The sequence below is a fragment of the Silene latifolia genome, chromosome X (genome assembly GCF_048544455.1).
Source record: "Silene latifolia isolate original U9 population chromosome X, ASM4854445v1, whole genome shotgun sequence".
Lineage (NCBI taxonomy): Eukaryota > Viridiplantae > Streptophyta > Magnoliopsida > Caryophyllales > Caryophyllaceae > Silene > Silene latifolia.
This window is the reverse complement of record NC_133537.1, coordinates 317,107,125-317,124,795: the sequence shown is the minus strand read 5'-3', so window position 1 is coordinate 317,124,795 and position 17,671 is coordinate 317,107,125. Positions and strand designations below refer to the sequence as shown.

Sequence of the window (17,671 nt, the reverse complement as noted above, 5' to 3'; positions counted from 1 at the left end):
TGGAATAGCATTTATTCGGTATGAACATGAGTTAGTCATCACGATCATCTATGTCGACTATGTGTCGTTAACACTCGCTCTAAAGGATGAGTACACCGACCGACCGTGACCCCATACCCTGCCATTTATAGGGATTCGTAAGTCATTGAGGCAGTGTTTTGTTGATGTTGGTTGTACGTTCAGATCGTTAAAATTTAGGTAACTGATTTCTAATGCTGATAAATCTTTGATTTGACATGAATCTGTCGTCGGTGACTTCGCAAGCCGCAATTTATGATTTACTGACTTTACTGCTGGTTAGTCGATTTTGAAGAATTTGGTGAACTATTTCTTGAGGGAGGTGGAGTTATTAGCCTAGAGACGGTTTTACTTGTGGTGAATATGCGTAGTGCATAATTCACGAACTACTGTATACACTTGTAAGCCATTGTCTCGATTTCGCAATTTCATATGTAACCTGGTTTTCTAGCTGGTTTTCGAACAATTATGTAAATACGTTTTCAATGCTGATAAATCTTCAATGACGATTCGTGTGTGATTTATGCAAGTTTCAATTTGTTTTTCCTGTGCAGGACTCAAAATTATACTCCGTAGCTATCACTAGTTAGTAGTTACAGGGAAGATGCAATTTGATAACCCTGAAAGATACATGCTTCTCAGCCATATATTCCTATAAAAGAAAGGTTCGCGATTCAACCCCTTACTGCCATGTATTGAGAATTTATTATATATCAACTCCTTGAGTTCCCATTTATTATCCGCTAAAGTAAGTGACGTCTGCAAAAGGTAAATTTATTTGTATATCTGCTTGCAACGCTTAAACATCAAACAATGTATCCTGTGATTTGGTTTCATTTAGGTCCTGGTGGTACAATAGGTGACGGCCTTCTAAAAATGGGACGAAAGCACGACATTATAGGGGAGCCAGGAGGAGACTTGAATAGCGGAGGCAAATGCGGAAAAAGTGGCCCAATAGGAGGCACTGAGGCACCAGGAGGAGACTTAAATAGTGGAGGCAAATGCGGGAATAGAGGAGACGGCCTTGTTATGATGGGAGGCAGGCGCGGTGTTGGAGGAAACTTGAAAGAAATTGGAGGAAAACTCGGAACTTTGGGAAGCGGAAGGAAGCCAGCAAAAGGCGGTGCTTTGAATATTTTGGGTAAAATAGGTGTTGGCCTCGCATATACAAAAGAGGGTGAGGTGAGAAGCGGTAGCGCAATGCACAACCACAAGAGATGACTAGTGAGAGACATATTTGGTTTTTGAATACTCAAAGATGGTGCAATACAAGAACTATGGGTTTCTAAACCCACCCTATTTATAGTTCAATTTCCCATTATACAACAAACTGGTTCGGCTTTTTGGAATTGCATGTAGGCGGTATGACTAAAAGACGAACAATGAACAGATAAACTTACAGAACTTGAAGAGAAAGATGTCGTGGCGTGATAGAATCACTGCCCTAAAGTTGAATTTGCCCCGCTCGATACACACGGCCTCTTGGCAACCAACCCCCAGAGTTACACGACGTCCGAGTCTAAGGTGTACGACAAAGACTCAGAATGAGAACTACTTGCAGAACGTTGCCAAATATCAGTTTAGAATATCAGAAAATATTTAGAGAAAATATAAGAGAGAATGGATGTTGTTGTGTGTTTTGAAATGACAAAATAGGTAGTATTTATAGGTACATAAGAAGGATCCAGAAGCACCATTAAAGCACCTCGGAAATAGATATTTAGAAGACTGAAAAATCAGTGTTGGAAAAACCTTAATCATCTTTAGAAGACCACACAATTAGTATAGTAAAATACGAAATCAATAATAGAAGACTGAGCATTCAGTCTCGGAAATTGCACAAAAGAGTATAGAGAATAAGTGATCCAAAAAGAGCACCTTCACTACTACACATCTAGTAGTGAAACACAAGTGATCACTTATAAACTATAATACTCCAACTTATTCTACCAATGTGGGATAAATAGAGCTTCTTTTGAAGCAACACTTCCAACAATCCCCCACATGATTCAAAAGAAGAGAAAAGGAATAGCTGATATAAGGCAACGGAACGTAAGTCTTAAGATGACAATGTTCCTGAGGAATTGAATTGTCACCCAGTGCATACAGTTACCTGCTACAGCCGTATCGAGTTGCTCTCGGCATTGGACTCTCCACGGTGGTTTGTAACGGATAACTGCGCACAAACCCGCATTCGAATCTGTGTTCGTCCTCGCGAAATGTCATAAAAGGTGCCCCTCACATGCCTGGGATCTCGTGAACGCTCTAGAGGTCCTAAAGCCTAAGGACCTCATAGGGGTAGGGCATTTCCCCACGTTCACATAGGTAAGTCCATCAGGTTTGACTGTCACAAACCATCCTTAAACAAGGACTATGGACTTATTAAGAGCTTAGCTCAACCTTCCTCACATGACAGAAAATATCTCAATATATAGAAAGAATACTACATCACTTTTATTAAAATAGGAATGGTAGTAGTATTACAACATGAGATCCTCGTGACTTCGTTTGACCCATTGAACTTGGTAAACCCAAGTGGGGGAGCCCCGTCACGATTCACTCCCAATAGGCTTTAAACCCATTCCTTGTGGTGCCACCAACACCAACTTCTACCATGGCCATTGGTAGGAGGATCTCAATATCCTCTTCACAATTTACGTACGTACTATCATGATATCACATTATTGTGTAAGAGATCTCAATATCCACTTACAATTCACAGCCTTTGTGAATCCATTATCCGATCAGATTATCCATCATTCTTGATAATCTGCCAAAAAACCTGATGCTTCAGATTATGATGCATGACAATTAATGGAGTCAAAATATTCCCACAAAGGAATACAACCACTTAGCCATTCAGCAGCTTTTTATCCTGCAAATTCTTCACAATATATTCATACTCCAAAACATATCCAACAATGCGGTTATGCATCTATAACTTGCATGATATAGCATTATGAAAGACACCGTTTGTCAAATAAATATCATAATTATTCGACGTTCAATAAAAATGCAAACTCATTCCCAAAGATACGATTGTTTTCATTGATTAACTTACAAAAAACCATGGTGTCCATCACCTCTAACAACGATATAAGCTATATCATATAACGCATATAAACATCATGAATGTACCAACCTTTCCATCAATTTCGTTTTGTCATGTATAAACTCAAGTATACATCTTAATTAAAACCTCATATCTTAGTGTTCCAATTATCACCAACTTCCGTTAAAGAAAAATCGCAAAATTAAAACCAAATAAATATAGATTATGCATCGTTTACCTTTTCTTGGTTTGCTATAAACATTTAAACCAAATAAAAAGTAATTACTCCAACACATGTATTACCAACCAACCATTCATAGATTTCATAAACGGAGAAACAAGTTTATACAATCACAATATCAGAGTATTCACAATCTATCAACCAATCCCATGTAATTGTCATTTTCACCACTTTCAACACTGAAACCCAATTGTCTTACGACAAAACTAAGGGTAGTCGAGTCTTACCTTTACCGGACACCCCCACAATCCACGACTTACCTCAAAGCCTTGAATAAGCAAACATCCTCTAATCAGATCAATCATGCTCATAGGAATTGACAATATTAATAATGTTTATAAAACGTCCGGCTCAACAACAAAACTTCAAAGCAGTGAAAAAGGTTAATATCTTAAGTTCGGCCAGCAATCAGGAATTCAGCACAAAGATGAAAGATTACACATGTCATCCATTTTCCAACAGTCATATACGAAGTAATATTTATCTATTAAAACCAAGATGCCAATTTTATTCATTATTGTAACCGACAGAACGTACCAAAGTATCTTAGGTCCAATGCATACTATATTTTCTCTTAACACGCTTTATATATTACCAAGTATATTACATAACGGAAACATTTTTCACAACTTAGAGAGAAAACACAACTTTTCAAAGTTTTGCTCAAATAATACTACTTCCCCCACATGTTGTCACATCATACATAAGTGATAACATAATATAACGTTCACGAAAAAATACACAAATACGTAGAGATACATACGAGAATTTCACACAAGATTTAGTCTTGTAAAAAAACTCATTTTGGGAGGTAAGTACATATCAATGTATCACTTTTGGTCAACCGTATGAATGGCAGAAGTTATGAACCCCCACATTTGTTTACTCAGTTAGAGAACAACTCAAAATTATCTCATATTGAGAAATAAGAGAACAACTCAAATATGCATTTAAACCAGATAAAAAGTTATTGTTCTAACAAAATCAAGACGTAAATTAGGCATCACAATCTTTGCCTAATAATAATAGGGCATGACAAATACTCAAACACCACGACTCAAGCGAACATTAACACAGACTATTCTACACTTGAGAAGTTTTACAAGATATTTTATTTAAAAAAATCAAAACAATCAAAGGTTACTAAATATCTCAAATTTGATATGGTATAGTGCAGTTGGGCGTCAAAATCAAACATTGAAATAATTGCCCGACCCAAGTTTTCATGCATAATAATTTATCACACTTGAAAATCATATTTCAAAATTATTAGCTTCAGAGAACAAGTGTGAATTTTTGAAAAAGGAATGAACACACAAAAGCACAGGTGTATATATATGCTACAGTTCTTTGTTTAACCCAATCTTTACATTCTTTGTCCTACAACCTCACTGTTTTATCAAAACAACAATAGTATAATAAACTAACAAATTGAGTGTAGCAATACAATACATACGAAAAATAGACTAATAGCGAGATCTAAACTTCTCATTTTACCATCATTATTCACTCACCATGCATGCTAACAGTAGGCTCAAAGAAACAAAATGAAAAAATCACAAATGAAGAAGAAATTGGACAATTTACGATAAGAAGAGTTAATAGCTTCATAATTAAAGATTTTACTAGAAGTCACAAAATCAACAATCATTAATTGCCTGAATGAAATAAGTGGCAGGTAAACAGCAAGGCCTAAGATCATGAGTATAATATATATATTCCTCTATAATGAGAACGTGCAAGGTGGTCTACTCTTAATCACATAATTGATGAACTTTAGTTCTTACGAGATGAATTCTGTTGCAGATGGCTGATCAATTACATGCATAACACATTATCGGATTACTAGTAGCCATATCGCCTTAAATAAAAAATTTAACGAGCAAGATTTTTTTTTTTTTTTTTTTTTTTTTTTTAAATTCAACTTTAGACTGTAGGCGGTATGACTAAAAGACGAACAATGAACAGATAAACTTACAGAACTTGAAGAGAAAGATGTCGTGGCGTGATAGAATCACTGCCCTAAAGTTGAATTTGCCCCGCTCGATACACACGGCCTCTTGGCAACCAACCCCCAGGGTTACACGACGTCCGAGTCTAAGGTGTACGACAAAGACTCAGAATGAGAACTACTTGCAGAACGTTGCCAAATATCAGTTTAGAATATCAGAAAATATTTAGAGAAAATATAAGAGAGAATGGATGTTGTTGTGTGTTTTGAAATGACAAAATAGGTAGTATTTATAGGTACATAAGAAGGATCCAGAAGCACCATTAAAGCACCTCGGAAATAGATATTTAGAAGACTGAAAAATCAGTGTTGGAAAAACCTTAATCATCTTTAGAAGACCACACAATTAGTATAGTAAAATACGAAATCAATAAAAGAAGACTGAGCATTCAGTCTCGGAAATTGCACAAAAGAGTATAGAGAATAAGTGATCCAAAAAGAGCACCTTCACTACTACACATCTAGTAGTGAAACACAAGTGATCACTTATAAACTATAATACTCCAACTTATTCTACCAATGTGGGATAAATAGAGCTTCTTTTGAAGCAACACTTCCAACATTGCATTTATTCGATATGAAGAGCGTCCTCTCTGTACTGTTAATACGCTTATAAGGTTGCTTCAACCTGACCCCCTACCCTGCAATTTACATTTTACAGGAACCTGTTTTGTTGTTGGAAATTGTTCAGTTCGTACAAATTTAGGCAACTTATTTCCAATGCTGATAAAATCTTTGATTTTGACCTGAATCTGTCACTGACTTCTAGCAGCTGAAATTTATTGATTGGCGCTGGAATTTCATAATGAAGTATTATCAGCTACTTTATTGGGAGACTGGTTTTAAGCCTGCAGGTAATGTAATTGTGTCTGACATTGTGTTCTGGAATTAGAGACACTCCAAGACGATTTCTGTGCCTCGTAGCCAGCTCGGGATTTGTGCTGTTCAGCAGGGTTCGAAGAATTTGACGATCTTGTTTCTTACTAATGCTATTAGTTCATAGCTCTTAAGTGGGTTTTCAAAGAATTTGATAATCTTCTTTGTCAGTAACAGTGCTATGTATTCGCAACTTCAGTTCATGTTAATCACTGAGAATGTCCAAGAAGTGCAATGAAGAAAGAAGGAAATGATTATAAATAAGATCATGTATACTTGTACTATTTATGTTTCAGATAAAGTATAAGCTAGAGAAAAGGCAGTGTTTGCCTATCTCAGTAACGATGAAATGGCACTGGAGGCACAATGAGTGGCGGCCTTGGTATAATGGGAGGCAAACTCGGTGTTGAACCGACACCAAGAGTAACTGGAGGCGGCAAAATACAACACTGGTGGAGGTTTTTTTGGCGTGACTCAACTTGTGTTCTAAACTTTTAACCGTGTGACCGGAATTTTTTGGTTAATTAGCGTTAGTTAGCAAAGTAATTAGGTAAGTAGCTTTCATTTGAAGCTATTTGGGTCCATAGTGTCCACGTCATCACTTTTTATTTTTTTCCAATTTTTATATGAAACCGCTAAGAAACCTAGCGGCTTCACTTAGTTTTTTTTATATATAAAAGGCAAAACCGCTAAGAATCTTAGCGGCTTACCGTACCAGTACTGTCATTTTATAGTGTACTTTGTTGGATTTGTTGGAAATTGCTTGGGTAAGACGCTGAAGTTCTCAGCGGCTTTGCTTTTTAATTTTTTTTTTTTTTAATAAAACAGATACAAATATTTGGACGATGACATTTTGTAAAGCCGCTAGGTTTCTTAGCGTTTTGCATAAAAATTGAAAAAAAAAAGGTGATGACGTGGACACTATAAACCAAAATAGTTTGAAACTAACACTTATTCCCTAATTAACTTGCTAATGAACACTCATTAACCAAAAAAATCGTGTGACCGGGCATAAGTGTGCATTTTTCATTATACACGTAATTTTTTTGTAATTACTTTTACAAAGAAAAATAGGAAGTCAAGACAAAACATACATGGCATATAAAAAGTGGAGGGAGTGCTATTCATTTTGACCACCTAATATATTTCATTATTTTCAAAATTATGGAAACCGGTGGCGGTCTATAATACATTCAGGATAATAAAAACAATAGGAAGTAGGAACAATTTGATGCAATTTAGGAGTGTTGCAGTAAAAGTAGCTACTATAGATGGAGGTGTAAATAATGTAAATTTTCTTTGTTACCGAGTAGTTGGCTGAAATATAGTCATCAGTTAACAATATGAATGTATTTCAGCTAACTTTCCCTACTATTTAGGTAACAAAAAATTTACATTATTTACATCTAGAAAATTAGAAAGCATAGGCCAGATAGTTTCTACCATAAAAATGTCAGAGATTGTTGTGGGTTACCCAGTTAACTTCAACTTGTTGAACAGAAACCAATCTAGCAACGACACGAATAACAAGCCAGCTACCGATGTTGAAACTGGTCATCGAATGAGCGACAATCCTTCAAGTGATGTGACCAGACGATACAAACCGAACATCGAAACTCAAAGAATGAATAGCAGCACCAAGTCCGTAATTAAAGAATGTATTGGTTTATTGTGTCGCTGTGGAACTCTTGTGTCGCTTATACTCTTGGTTGTAGGATCCATTATTGCACCAGTGGCCCTAGTGCCACGCAATTATCCACCCTTCAAATTCCAGCTTAACTCACTACAGGTAGCTTCTATGATAATCTCTAATAACAATGCAACTTTTGATATTCACAATTATGTGTCAGCAGATCTAAACCTAACGCTTAGCTTTATGAACCAAGATGAGCAACTAGCGACTGGACCCAGGGACGAAGCTAGGGTGAAATTTTGACCTGGGCCGATTTCGACTTCTTATATACAAGGAATTTTTGATTAGATAACTTACGAAACATACAAATTAATATGTATTTTCACGGAATTATTAAATTATACATTGGTTTTTTAAACGGACTTACTCCATATTTTATATATAAAGCGTAGATTGGTGAGACAAATCTAAAATATAAATGATAATAAAACTATTTTAAGACGGTACTATTATAAACTAAGGTGAGACGAAAGACATGAAACAATCACTATTGCAGTAATGGTAAAATTGTTTACTAAATTAGGACCATTCATGATATACTTATGCTTGAAACGTTCACCCGGGCCGTGGCCCATCCGGCCAGGGCTGAGCTTCGTCTTGTAGTGTCTATTAAGTATGGCAAGGAGTTTCTTTCCTCGATAAAAATGGATCCTTTCTTCGCAGCTCCCCAAGACCGTAAGAGCATTCAGTTGGACATGGACATGGACATGGACATGGGTATTAGAGAATCAAAACTCGAAGATGCGATTGTTGAGTCAATGGCTAAAGATTTGGCTATGGAATTCACATTAATCATTGAGGGTCGATATTGGGTTATAACATCAACAGCAACACGTTATGTGGACATTACTTGTCAGGGTATCTACGTCAAGTTCTCGACTGCATCTAATTTAACAACTGGAAGCCTGATTGACGGTCCGTGCTCATGTAATTCAAGTCGATGAGCAAACGGGTACCAGTTATGAGTTTAAACTATTAGGAGAATTACGAATCATATGTAGTTGAATTAAGATGTTAAGTTTTCTAGTGGTTATAAAAATATTTCAGGGTTTGAAAACTCGGGTTTTAACTTTTAGCATTCTGTTCTGTTTTTTCACAAATGATTCTACGAATTCTGCAATGACATGGTTCAATTTATCAAATTTTGCTCAGATTGCATATCTTATAAATTTTTCAATTTTTAAATTTTGCTTAGATTATATCTTATACGAATGGGTTTAAAAGCGCAATTCAAACTTGAGAATAAGTGATTTTTTGATTTGCTGTAAACGAACCATCAGGTTAATTATCATCACACAATTTTGGGAAGGTTGGGAATTTGGGCAATCCGCTTTATATCTGCTTAATCTTTCTTAATTATGTTCCGTATTCACGATTTAGTTTATTTTGATCACTACAGTGAAAACTAAGTTTGCATTGAATCACGACTACTTGGCTGTAACAGAAGTTTGGTGAATTCGCAGCAGTACATACATTTATAAGCAGCTTAACTTATTTTTGGTTTGGTCTAAAAAGAAACTATTATTGCATTCTCATGCTATCGATTCTTGAATCCGACTTATGGATGTCACCACTTATTATCCGCTAAACTAGGTGACGTCTGCAATAAAAAGTAAAACTTATTTCTGCTTGCAAGTTGCAATGCTTAAACATCAAACAATGTACCCTGTGATTTGGGTTCATTTAAGGTCTTGGTGGTACAATAGGTGACGGCCTTCTAAAAATGGGACGAAAGCGCGGGTTTATAGGGGAACCAGGAGGAGACTTGAATAGCGGAGGCAATTGCGGAAAAAGTGGCCCTACAGGAGGCACTGAGGTACCAGGAGTAAACTTAAATAGTGGAGGCAAATGCGGGAATAGAGGAGACGGCCTTGTTATGATGGGAGGCAAGCGCGGTGTTGAAGGAAACTTGAAAGAAATTGGGGGAAAACTCGGAACTTTGGGAAGCGGAGGGAAGCCAGCAAAAGGCGGTGCTTTGAATATTTTTGGTAAAGTCGGTGTTGGCCTTGCATATACAAAAGCGGGTGAGGTGAGAAGCGGCAGCGCAATGCACAACCACAAGAAATGACTAGTAAGTGACATATTTGGTTTGTGAATACCCAAAGATGATACAATAATACAAGATATATGGGTTTCTATTTATAGTTATATTTCCCATGATTCACCAAACTAGGTCGGCTTGCAATTATTCGATATGAAGATAGGTGAGCTGACAGCATCATCTCTGCCTTGTTAAAATGTACGTTTGTAAGGCTGCGTCAACCTGACCCTCTTAGTTCGCCATTTAGAGGAATCCTTGTTGTTGTTAGGATCGTTAAAATTTAGGCAACTGATTTCCAATGCTGATAAATATTTGATTTCGACCTGAATTCGTCACTGACTTGTACAAGCTGCATTTTATTGAATTTCGGTAGAAATCTTAATAATGAAATGCAATCAACTACTTTAACATTAAATATTGATTTAGGTTGGACTGATTTTGTTGAATAATTTCTTCCTTACACTGTTGTTTACAAGATCATTTCAACACATTGTACTCTAGAGTGACGGTAGCCATTAATTTCAGCGTTTGCCTAACTTAGTAACGAAGAAGTGTCACTGACTCACTGGAGGCACAGTGAGTTGCGGCCTTGCCCCTTGGAATAATGTTGGACCGACACCAAGAGTAACTTATGGCGGCAAAACACGACACTCTGGAAGTATTTTTGGGATGAGTCAAATCGTGTTCTAACTATGTGACCGGACGTAGTGGGTATTTTTCATGATAAATCGTAATTTTTTTCTAATTACTTAAGCAAAGAAAAATTGAAAGTCAAACATTTACCTCGAAAAACAAACAGGTCATGTAAAAAAGTGAAGGGAGTGCTATTTAATAGACATTTTTATTTTGACCGCCTAATATATATTTCATAGTAATGACGGTATTTAAATTAGCAAGTCCGATTATGATACAAAACTAAGTCCGATTAGGAAGTTCAAAATTTATATAACTTGAGCGAATCAATTGTTAAAGGCTGCGAAATAATAAAGACTGCAAATTAATCTGGCTATAGATGTTCATAACTGGAAAATTAAAGCATTATGTATGATCTTGTAATTATTCTTCAAGGTACTAAGTATATATACATTAATCATGAACGACACAAATCATACTTAGCCCTAGAAATAGCATCATCCATGACACCTTTATCAGTCAATCAATCATAAACAACAAGAGCATCGTATTCAGGCTTGCCAATGGCTTCAAGCATAACTGCCTCCGGGCTGATAACCCCACCTCCCTCCAGAAACAATGTCATCAAATTCTTCGAATATCCGCTAACTAGTGCCACCCCAGGCTGGTTACTAGGCACCGGTGTGGCCTTCGAGTGTCTCAAATTCCAAAACACTATCTCAGGCACATTTTCATAACCGGCAGCATTAAACTTGCTTTGTATTACCATGTAATCAGTCTCCCAATTAGCATTATTAGACGCCTCATCAAACTCCATGTCACTGAAAATAAACAGTCTTTTGATCATTTGTTCTTCTGGGAGTTTTTCTTGAACTGCCACCTCTAATATTCTGTCAAACACCCCCTGAAAGTTTGTCGTCATACCCCATTCCATACGCCTAATAAAACTGGTCTTTTCTTCGAGTGTTTCTCCCTTAATCGAATGGAATTGAGGATTATCACTAAATGTCAATTTCCCCTTCCATGGCACCTCACTTAGTTCCGAAATCAACATCCCAAGAGAAACCGACACTTCCATTGGATTGCCCTCCATTGACCCAGACACGTCACAAATGGCCATAGAATTATGCAACTTTCCCTTTTTAGCTAAATCATCTACCATTCTCTTCCATTGGAGTTCGGCCACTTGTCCGCCTTGACCATCATTCAATTGACCTATGATTTCATGAGGCAGTAGAGCTCCGGCAGCAATGGTCGCCTTCCCGGCCTTAACCTTCTCTAAATACTCCTCAAACCGTTCCTTATCATGCTCATAAAAGAGTTCCTTATAATTCTTCATAGCGACAAAAGGAACCCTATTGTAAGGCAAAGTGTTCCACATCTTAGCAGAAAGATAAACCTCAGGCAACTCAAGCACCTTTCGTAAAGGAACTAACACCTCCTTTCTCAACCTATCCCTAATCCGATAGGCATAGTGAGCCTCCTCTATGTCTTTATACTCCTCAAATTCGCTCTTTGGAAACACCCTCTGATAGTATCAAATATGTCGTGTCTAGTATGATAATTTTAGGTTGTTTATTCAAGTGTTGGGGCCAAGTTAGGCGTTAATCTCGGACATACCGGCTTACTCTATTTCTTTGTAGTTTGGGTCACAAAGGACTTAGTCTTGGATTGGTCACCTTTTGAGGCAAAGGAAGAAACCATATCAAAGAGTAAAGGTGAAGATTTCATGTTGTTTCAACCAAGATAAGAAGCCCGGCTCAAGCAAGCAATGACGAGTGAAGTTTGGAAAGTAAAGAAGCAAGCAAAACTTGGAATTTGATAGGGAAGTCCCGAGCGGGGGCGCAGCCTGCGCCACATTCCTGCGCAGCCTGCGCCGCCTTCAGAGTTTCCTACGCCAGCTTATTTTAAACACGGGCTTAGTTAAGCAAACCATGTTTTTGAGCTTGTTTTTGGAGGATTTAACCTAGGAAGGAGTGCACCCCTATATATACTCCTCATTTTGAAGACCTAGTTATCACCTAATTATTGAATAATCTCTAGAAACTTGTAGTAGCAAGAACACTTCATTTTGGGTAAAAGTTGTAATCTTTTAGCTTTGGATGTTAATCTTTCTTCATTTCTTGGGTTTTTCTAAGAAGATGGAAGGTTAATCTTTCCTTTGCTTGATGTAATTTGATCAAAGTAACCAACTTTGGTATTGTAAGACTCTTGAACCTCTCTTAATTTATCTAATGCTCTTTTCTTGTGCTTAATCTCTTATGTTGAGTAATTGAATGTTTGGTTTGATCATCCTTGCATGTTATTTACTTGACTAGTGCAAATCCTAAAGAAATGGTTTAATTTAGTTGGGATTGTTGAAGCAAGTTTGTTGTTTGTTGATTTGGTTTAAAGGATTCTTACAACAAATAGGAAAGTTCATGTCTTTTGCTCATTTGTATGGTTTAATCTTATGAGGAATTGATCCTAGCTTCATCTTTTGGTTAAATTCTTAATGCTCATGCTTAGTCTCTTTTCATGGTTTAATGAATTGTTGCTTAAGTTTGAAGGGTATATGTAGATGGTTTAATTTACATGTATCACCATCTTGAGGTGATAGTATTGGGTAGATATTTGTAAGAGAGTAAAAAGAGTCAAGCTTTACCATTGTTGGGTTACTAAGAGAGAATTACATCAAGTTTTCCCCTTTATATTGAATCTTGCATACTAGTTGTTTGTGGAATTGTCTCAATAGGAAGATCCCCAATCTTTACTCATATTTCCATGTTTGTTTCCCAAAACCAATCCCTTTTCATCTATGTTTCCTACTAGTTGACCTTTGTTAATACCCATTGTTTGTGATTAGTGCCTTTTGTTAAGTTTAAATTGTCATTAGGATTTTAATTAGTAGTAGAGACCTACTTAGTAGTCGTTAGTTTACAATTCAAGTTTTTAGTCTTAAATCCCTTCTCTTGGGTTCGACCCTTACTTCCCTTTACTACTATTCTTAATAGCATAGTGTAGAGTTGAGTTTGGTTTATAAATTGTTAATTTGATAGGTTAATTCTAGTATTTTAACGACCTAGTCTTTATTCTTATCAAATTTTTGGCGTCGTTGCCGGGGAAGGGCAATATAGCTAAAGGCTTGATTGTTAGTTGCATGTTAGTTATTTTTCTTCTCTTTGTTTTTGAAAGTAAGTGGAAGTTCTAACTTGTGTGTGTAGTGCAAAGGTTTATGTTTAGTCCTCTACAAGACGGTGAATCAACCCCCGTTGAAGAGGACTCTTTTGGAGCATATTCGTGGTTATTACCAATCCTTGGTACCAAAGAGCACAAAGAGAACATCGAGTAGAAGAAACACCTTCGGAAAAGCCTATTGAAGTAAATCTGATTGAAGTAGAGTATCCCTCTATCGCGAATGACACGAGAACAATCCGGGAGATAAGAGCAAGGAATTATGATGAACAACCCTTGTGCATTACCTACCCCCTTTAGGAGCCAATGCAAATTTCGAACTCAAAGGTTTCTTTATTGATAACTTGCCCAAGTTCCATGGCCATGCGGGGAATGACCCAAACCGTCACCTTTCGGAATTTCACATGATGTGTGAAGGTGCCATTCCGAATGGGGTGACGGAGGATCAATTTAAACTACGTGCCTTCCCATTTTCCTTGTTGGATTCGGCCAAAGATTGGCTCTTCTATCTTACCCCAGGGTCAATAGAACTTGGAAGGAAATGAAGGCGACTTTTCTTGAGAAGTACTATTTCACGACACAACCGTGCAAAGAAAGACATTACCACAATAGAGCAAGACAATGGGGAAACCATGTATGAGTATTGGGAGAGGTTTAAGAAGTTGGGGGCTCAATGCCCATACCATGGGTTGAGTGATGACGATCTCCTTGTGAACTTTTATGAAGGGTTAGGCCAAGATGATCAAAGAATGGTCAATTCCGCTACCGGAGGAGGTTTGGAGAATTTTACCATAGTGGATGCCAAGGAAATCATTGAGAGACTTGCCTCAACTACAAGGAATTATGGTAGGAGTCAAAGGGGAACAAGGAATACATCTTCAATGGGAACCTCATCCTCATCTACTCAAGATCTTGAGCAAAGTGTGAATGACTTAACTCACCTAGTGAAGAATATGTTGGTGAACAATTCAAACAAAGATGGAGGTCAAAGAAAACAAGTGGAATGCAACTATTGCCAAGGTCCTCACTTGGAGGAAGCTTGCCCCATTATGATTGAAGAAGGGATTGGGGTAGAAAATGTAAGTGCAATGGGTTATGGAAATTACAATGCTAGGAATCCTTCCGGGGGAGGATATTACAACTATGATCCTAGTGGCAACACTTACAATGTTGGGAGTAGAGACAACTCTCGACTTGGTTGGGGTGGTGACACCTCAAAGAGCTTTGTGAATGGCCAATTCAACCACTTGAGGGACCAAAATTCCCGACAAGGTCAAGGCTCAAATTCTCAAGGAAATAGGAATGGGAATTTCAACAACCAAGGTAGAAACCAAAACCAAGGTCAATCATCCCAATTTGGCAATCAAGGTAACAACACCAATTCTCAAAAGGAACCAAGTGTTCAAGACTTGCTTAAAAATATTTTGCAAGAGCAAGTCATAACAAACAAGAGGTTTGACAAGATTGATGCCGACAAGAGTGTTAGTGATGCCAAGGTTGCCAACCTTGAAGTTCAACTTGGCCAAATTGCCCAAGAACTTGCCAAGCAAAATCAAAGGAACTCAACTTCTATTCCCTCCACTACATTTTCTCCTAGAGAAAATGCTAGTGCTATGACATTGAGGAAGGGGAGATTTAGAATCTCCTCCCAAGAAGAAGAGAAGGGGCAAGTCACATGAAAGGATTATTGACATTGAAGAGCAAATTGAAGAAGAGCTTGTGGTTGAACAAGAGAAAGGGTCATCTTCAAAAGCTAATGTGGAAAAAGAAAAGAGTCCTTTGAGCATTGACAAAGGAAAGGAAGGAAGCACCAACACAAAGGATCAACTTGAAGAGATTGAAAAGGAATATGAACCGGAGGTACCATTTCCAAGTGCCCTCACAAATCCCAAGAAGTTTGATAAAAACTCCGATCTTTATGAGACTTTTAGGAAATGTGAGGTCAACATCCCTCTTTTTACTATCATCAAAACCGTTCCTAGGTATGCAAAGTTTCTCAAGGAACTTTGCACCCCTAAACGGAAGCCAAGGAAAGGAGTTGAAAGAGTCACGGTTAGTAGGCATGTCTCGGCAATTTTCAAACAAAATCTTCCCAAAAAGTGCGATGACTCGGGCATGCTAACTATACCGTGCTCAATTGGAGGCAAAGCTTTTGCTAGAGCTATGCTAGACTCGGGGTCCTCTATTAATGTCATGCCTTACTCAATTTATGAGACCCTAGAATTACCCCCCTTGTCTAAGACCAATGTTGTGATCCAATTGGCGGATCGCTTTACAATTCACCCCAAAGGTCTTGTAGAAGATGTGTTGGTAGAGGTTGATAAATTCATGTTTCCGGCCGATTTTTACGTTTTAGACATGGAACCGGATTCCAAGGCTACACCCCTTTTGCTAGGGAGGCCTTTCATAAGAACTTCCAAAACCAAACTTGACATGTATGATGGAAATTTGACCATGGAATTTGAGGGGAAAGTTTTGAAGTATAATGTGTATGAAACTATGAAAAAAGCCGATGATTTGAGCTTTTGCTACTTTCTTGATAAAATTGAACCTTTGGCAAATCGAGTTTACCAATTGAATCATAGGGATCCACTTGAAGTGGCCCTCACTAACAATGTCGAGAAAGAAGGGTTGCGGTTTTTGTTGTCTCATGATGTGCAGGAAAGTATAGAGGAATTGGAGAAGGAAGAACCTTTGGAAGAATCTAATGGGGAGGAAGAAATGAGGGAAATTGAGGAGGAAATCCCGAGCCAGAGCGCAGCCTGCGCACCACAGCGTAGCCTGCGCACCACAGCGCAGCCTGCGCAGCTCACCAGCGCAGCCTGCGCAGTCCCCAGCTCCACCAAAGCTTATTTTTCTTCTTCCTCTTATGATTATCAAGCTAAATTTCTTCCTCTAGAGGCCTCCGTTGAAAGACCACTCCCATCCATTATAAAACCACCCACCCCCAATTTAAAACCACTTCCCGACCACTTGAAGTACATTTTTCTTGGGGAAAACAACACTCTACCCCTTATAATCTCAAACCAACTTGAGAGTGACCAAGAAAAGAAATTAGTGGGTGTATTGCACAAATACAAAGAAGCTTTTGGGTGGAGCATTGCGGATCTCAAAGGGATAAGCCCAAGCATTTGCATGCACAAGATCCGGTTGGAGGGAGAAGCAAAACCGGTGAGACAACCACAAAGAAGATTGAACCCACCGATGATGGAGGTCGTGAAGGAAGAGATCATCAAATTGCTTCAAATGGGAATCATCTACCCCATTAGCGATTCTCAATGGGTAAGTCCCACTCAATGTGTACCTAAAAAGGGTGGTGTGACGGTAGTCGAGGACAAAGAAGGAGCTCTAATCCCCACCCGGATTCAAACCGGGTGGCGAGTTTGCATCGATTATCGCCGCCTCAATGCCGTGACATTCAAAGACCATTTCCCTTTACCCTTTCTAGACCAAATGCTAAAGAGTCTTATAGGTCTTCATGGATGACTTCACCGTCCATGGAGACAATTTTGAAGCTTGCTTGGACCACCTAACTATGGTCCTATCACGATGCACGGAGTCACACCTTGTGTTGAATTCTGAAAAATGTCATTTTATGGTTAAAAGCGGCATCGTGTTAGGTCACATAGTCTCAAAGAGAGGGATTGAGGTGGATGTGGCTAAGGTTGAAGTAATAAAAACCTTGCCATATCCCACTAATACTCGGGAGGTAAGGTCGTTCCTAGGACACGCGGGCTTCTACCGTCGATTTATTAGGGATTTTTCCAAGATTGCTTACCTCTTGTGCAAGCTTTTGCACAAGGATGTGGAGTTTGTTTTTGATGATGCTTATAGGTTGGAATTCGATTCTTTGAAGGAAAAGCTTGTGACGGCCCCGATAATTCAAGCTCCAAAATGGGACCTCCCGTTTGAAATCATGACCGACACTAGTG

General features: G+C 38.1%; 1 protein-coding gene and 2 long non-coding RNA genes across 3 annotated transcripts; 2 read left to right on the top strand and 1 right to left on the bottom strand.

Moving 5' to 3' along the window:
- Positions 1-843: 843 nt before the first annotated feature.
- Positions 844-9,801, top strand: LOC141617759 (uncharacterized). The gene is made up of 3 exons (XR_012531200.1): positions 844-949; positions 980-1,057; positions 9,736-9,801. It is a non-coding gene; the product is annotated as an uncharacterized LOC141617759 (long non-coding RNA).
- LOC141617760 (uncharacterized) lies at positions 7,510-9,049 on the top strand. Its single transcript, XR_012531201.1, has 2 exons — positions 7,510-7,987; positions 8,555-9,049. It is a non-coding gene; the product is annotated as an uncharacterized LOC141617760 (long non-coding RNA).
- Positions 9,802-11,088: 1,287 nt separating the features above from the next.
- LOC141620599 (uncharacterized) lies at positions 11,089-14,373 on the bottom strand. Its single transcript, XM_074437427.1, has 2 exons — positions 14,254-14,373; positions 11,089-12,093 (listed from the first exon to the last, which is right to left on the bottom strand). Exons 1-2 carry the CDS (start codon positions 14,371-14,373, stop codon positions 11,089-11,091), a joined length of 1,125 nt encoding a protein of 374 aa, XP_074293528.1.
- Positions 14,374-17,671: the final 3,298 nt, after the last annotated feature.